This window comes from Amborella trichopoda, chromosome 13 (assembly GCF_054954075.1).
Source record: "Amborella trichopoda isolate Santa Cruz 75 chromosome 13, AtrichopodaSantaCruz75HAP2 v2.0, whole genome shotgun sequence".
NCBI lineage: Eukaryota > Viridiplantae > Streptophyta > Magnoliopsida > Amborellales > Amborellaceae > Amborella > Amborella trichopoda.
In genome coordinates this window covers 40,429,650-40,432,007 of record NC_142348.1, presented here as the reverse complement: position 1 = coordinate 40,432,007, position 2,358 = coordinate 40,429,650, and the positions used below count along the sequence as shown (strand labels likewise).

At 34.9% G+C, this 2,358-nt stretch overlaps 1 protein-coding gene across 1 annotated transcript; it reads right to left on the bottom strand.

Moving 5' to 3' along the window:
- Positions 1–452: 452 nt before the first annotated feature.
- LOC148779225 (uncharacterized) lies at positions 453–1,500 on the bottom strand. The gene is made up of 3 exons (XM_088856617.1): positions 985–1,500; positions 604–762; positions 453–503 (listed from the first exon to the last, which is right to left on the bottom strand). Exons 1-3 carry the CDS (start codon positions 1,498–1,500, stop codon positions 453–455), a joined length of 726 nt encoding a protein of 241 aa, XP_088712743.1.
- Between the last annotated feature and the right edge of the window lie 858 nt (positions 1,501–2,358).

Here is a 2,358-nt window from a genome sequence, read left to right as displayed (position 1 = left end):
AACAAAGTGGATTTAATCAATATATATCTTCCCCCCAAAGAAAGAGTTTTAGCTTTCCAAGTTCCAGTTTCTTATCAAATCTCTCTACTACCAAATCCCAAATTGATCTTGAAGGCCTTGAAACCATAAGGGAATTATCAAATACGTACAAGGTAAGGACTCAACCCCACAACCTAATAAATGTTTCATTCTTGATACTACCATTTGCGGATAGCCAATACTAATGAGCTTAGTTTTACTCAAATTAACTTTACTTCCAGTTGAGATTTCCTTAATCATGGGATCACATAATGTAATGGTTCCATCAACATAATGTAAGTGTGATACTATAAGACCATTATTGCCAATATTAACACCCGATATGATCTTTTGCACTATCAATCCATTAAGCATGACACTAAAGCTCTCACCTATCAAAGTATATAAAAATGGTGAAAGATGGTCCCCTTGTCTCAATCCTCTTGATCATTTGAAAAAGCTGGTTGTTTTACCATTAACAAGAACTGAAAAATGGGTAGAAGACAGGTAACCATCAATCCATAATCTCCATCTTGAACGAAAACGCATTGTAGCTATGATACTTTGTAGTACCCCCCAATCAACCTTATCATATGCCTTCTCAAAGTTTAGCTTACAAATAAGGCCTGATTTGTCATCCTTGATTCTTGGGTCGATACATTCTTGTACAACTGGAATACTATCCATAATTTGCCTATCCTTCAAGAAAGTTGATTGTGGTCCTTTAATAACCATGTGAATCACCTGGCGCAATATATTGGCTAAAATCTTTGCTATGATTTTATATAGACTACCAATAAGACCAATCGGTCAAATATCCTTTATCTCTGTAATGACATTTTTCTTTAGAATTAAAGCAATAAAAGTAGAGTTCATGACAATATTAATTTTACATCTCCAATAAAATTCTTCCAATAATTGAACAATATAATCTTTCAAAATATCCCAAAAAGATTGAAAAAAAACCATTGGGTATCCATCCGGGCCTGGAGCTTTATCTCTGCCTAGAGTAAAGACTGCATCTGTGATTTCTTGCTCTTCTAATTTTCTCTCCAACCACAAAGCTTGTTCTAATGGTAACCTAATAAACAAAGGTTGATCTTGAATGGATAGTTGAATCCTACTATCGGCCCCATAAGATTTCTTGAAATGATCAACCAGAGCCCTTTCAACCTCTGACATATAGTTAGAGTCTATTCCTTCAATACAGAGGCTTTGAATTGACTTACCTATTTTCCTTGCATTAGCAATAGCATGAAAGAATCTCATGTTTTTATCTACCACCTTGAGCCATTTCACACGAGATCTTTGTCTCCAATGAATTTCCTCCAAATTAAGCAATTGTGTATACGTAGCCACCCATAAGCTGTCTCTGAATTGATCATGTGTTAGAGCACCTCCCATAAACTGAACATTATCTAACTCCTCTAAATGAAGCTTTGGTGTTCTAATTTTATATTGTAAATCTCCGCAAACATTCATCTTTCATGTAATAATCATTTGTTTCAATAGTTGAAACTTCTTTGAAATTTGAAAACCTTTCCATCCATCAATGGTAGTATTATTCCAAAAATCTTTAATCAGGCTGAGTAAAGATCTCTCTGATAGTCACGCCAATTCAAATCTAAACGGGGATGATCCAAATAAGAAACCGTCAGAGTTAAAGAGAAGAGAGACATGATCAGAAGAAATTTTGGTGGGGCTTTCACACTTATTTTTGGGAAACGAGAAACAAACTCAGAGGAGACAAAAAACATGTCTAACCTTGTCAAAATATGATTGTGTAAATTATTATTGGACCAGGTATAGTTAGCCCCAGCAGAAGGAAGATCAATCAATTCATGGTGCTGTATAAAACATTCAAATAATCTCATATAAGAAGACATAGAAGGAGAAGATGTAGATTCACTTGGCCATCTAATAATATTGAAGTCACCACAAACCAACTAAGGCACATTCAAATTTAACTGAAAAGATGGAATAGGAAAATCTAAGGTTTTTGGAAAAGTTAATTCTTGTGGACCCAAAAAATCTCACTCAATATAATTTTGGTCAACAACTTTTGAGGTCCCCCTAAAACAAAAAAGACTAACGAGAGCCCTATGTGAAGCCCTAAAGCTCACTCCTCTCAGCAACTCTTTTTTTTTAAAATGTAACGTACGCCTTATTATTAATTCATATGTAAAATACAAGATGTTCAAGCAATGTCACAATATTACAGAAAAGAAATAACCAACAGAGAGGGAGTATGGACTCCTCCTTTAGCTAGAACATTGGCATCTTCATTCGCCTCTCTATAACAATGTTGGACCGTTGCCATAGAGGTTGACAAAATATCCC

Excerpts from the sequence above, each read along its gene's own strand:
- LOC148779225 (XM_088856617.1), bottom strand. The coding sequence starts at position 1,500 with ATGAATGTTTGCGGAGATTTACAATATAAAATTAGAACACCAAAGCTT. Across the intron at positions 763-984 it reads GCCCGGATGGATACCCAATG|GTGATTCACATGGTTATTAA; the intron begins GTTTTTTTTCAA and ends ATATTGCGCCAG. Across the intron at positions 504-603 it reads TTGAGAAGGCATATGATAAG|TTCTTGTTAATGGTAAAACA; the intron begins GTTGATTGGGGG and ends CCCATTTTTCAG.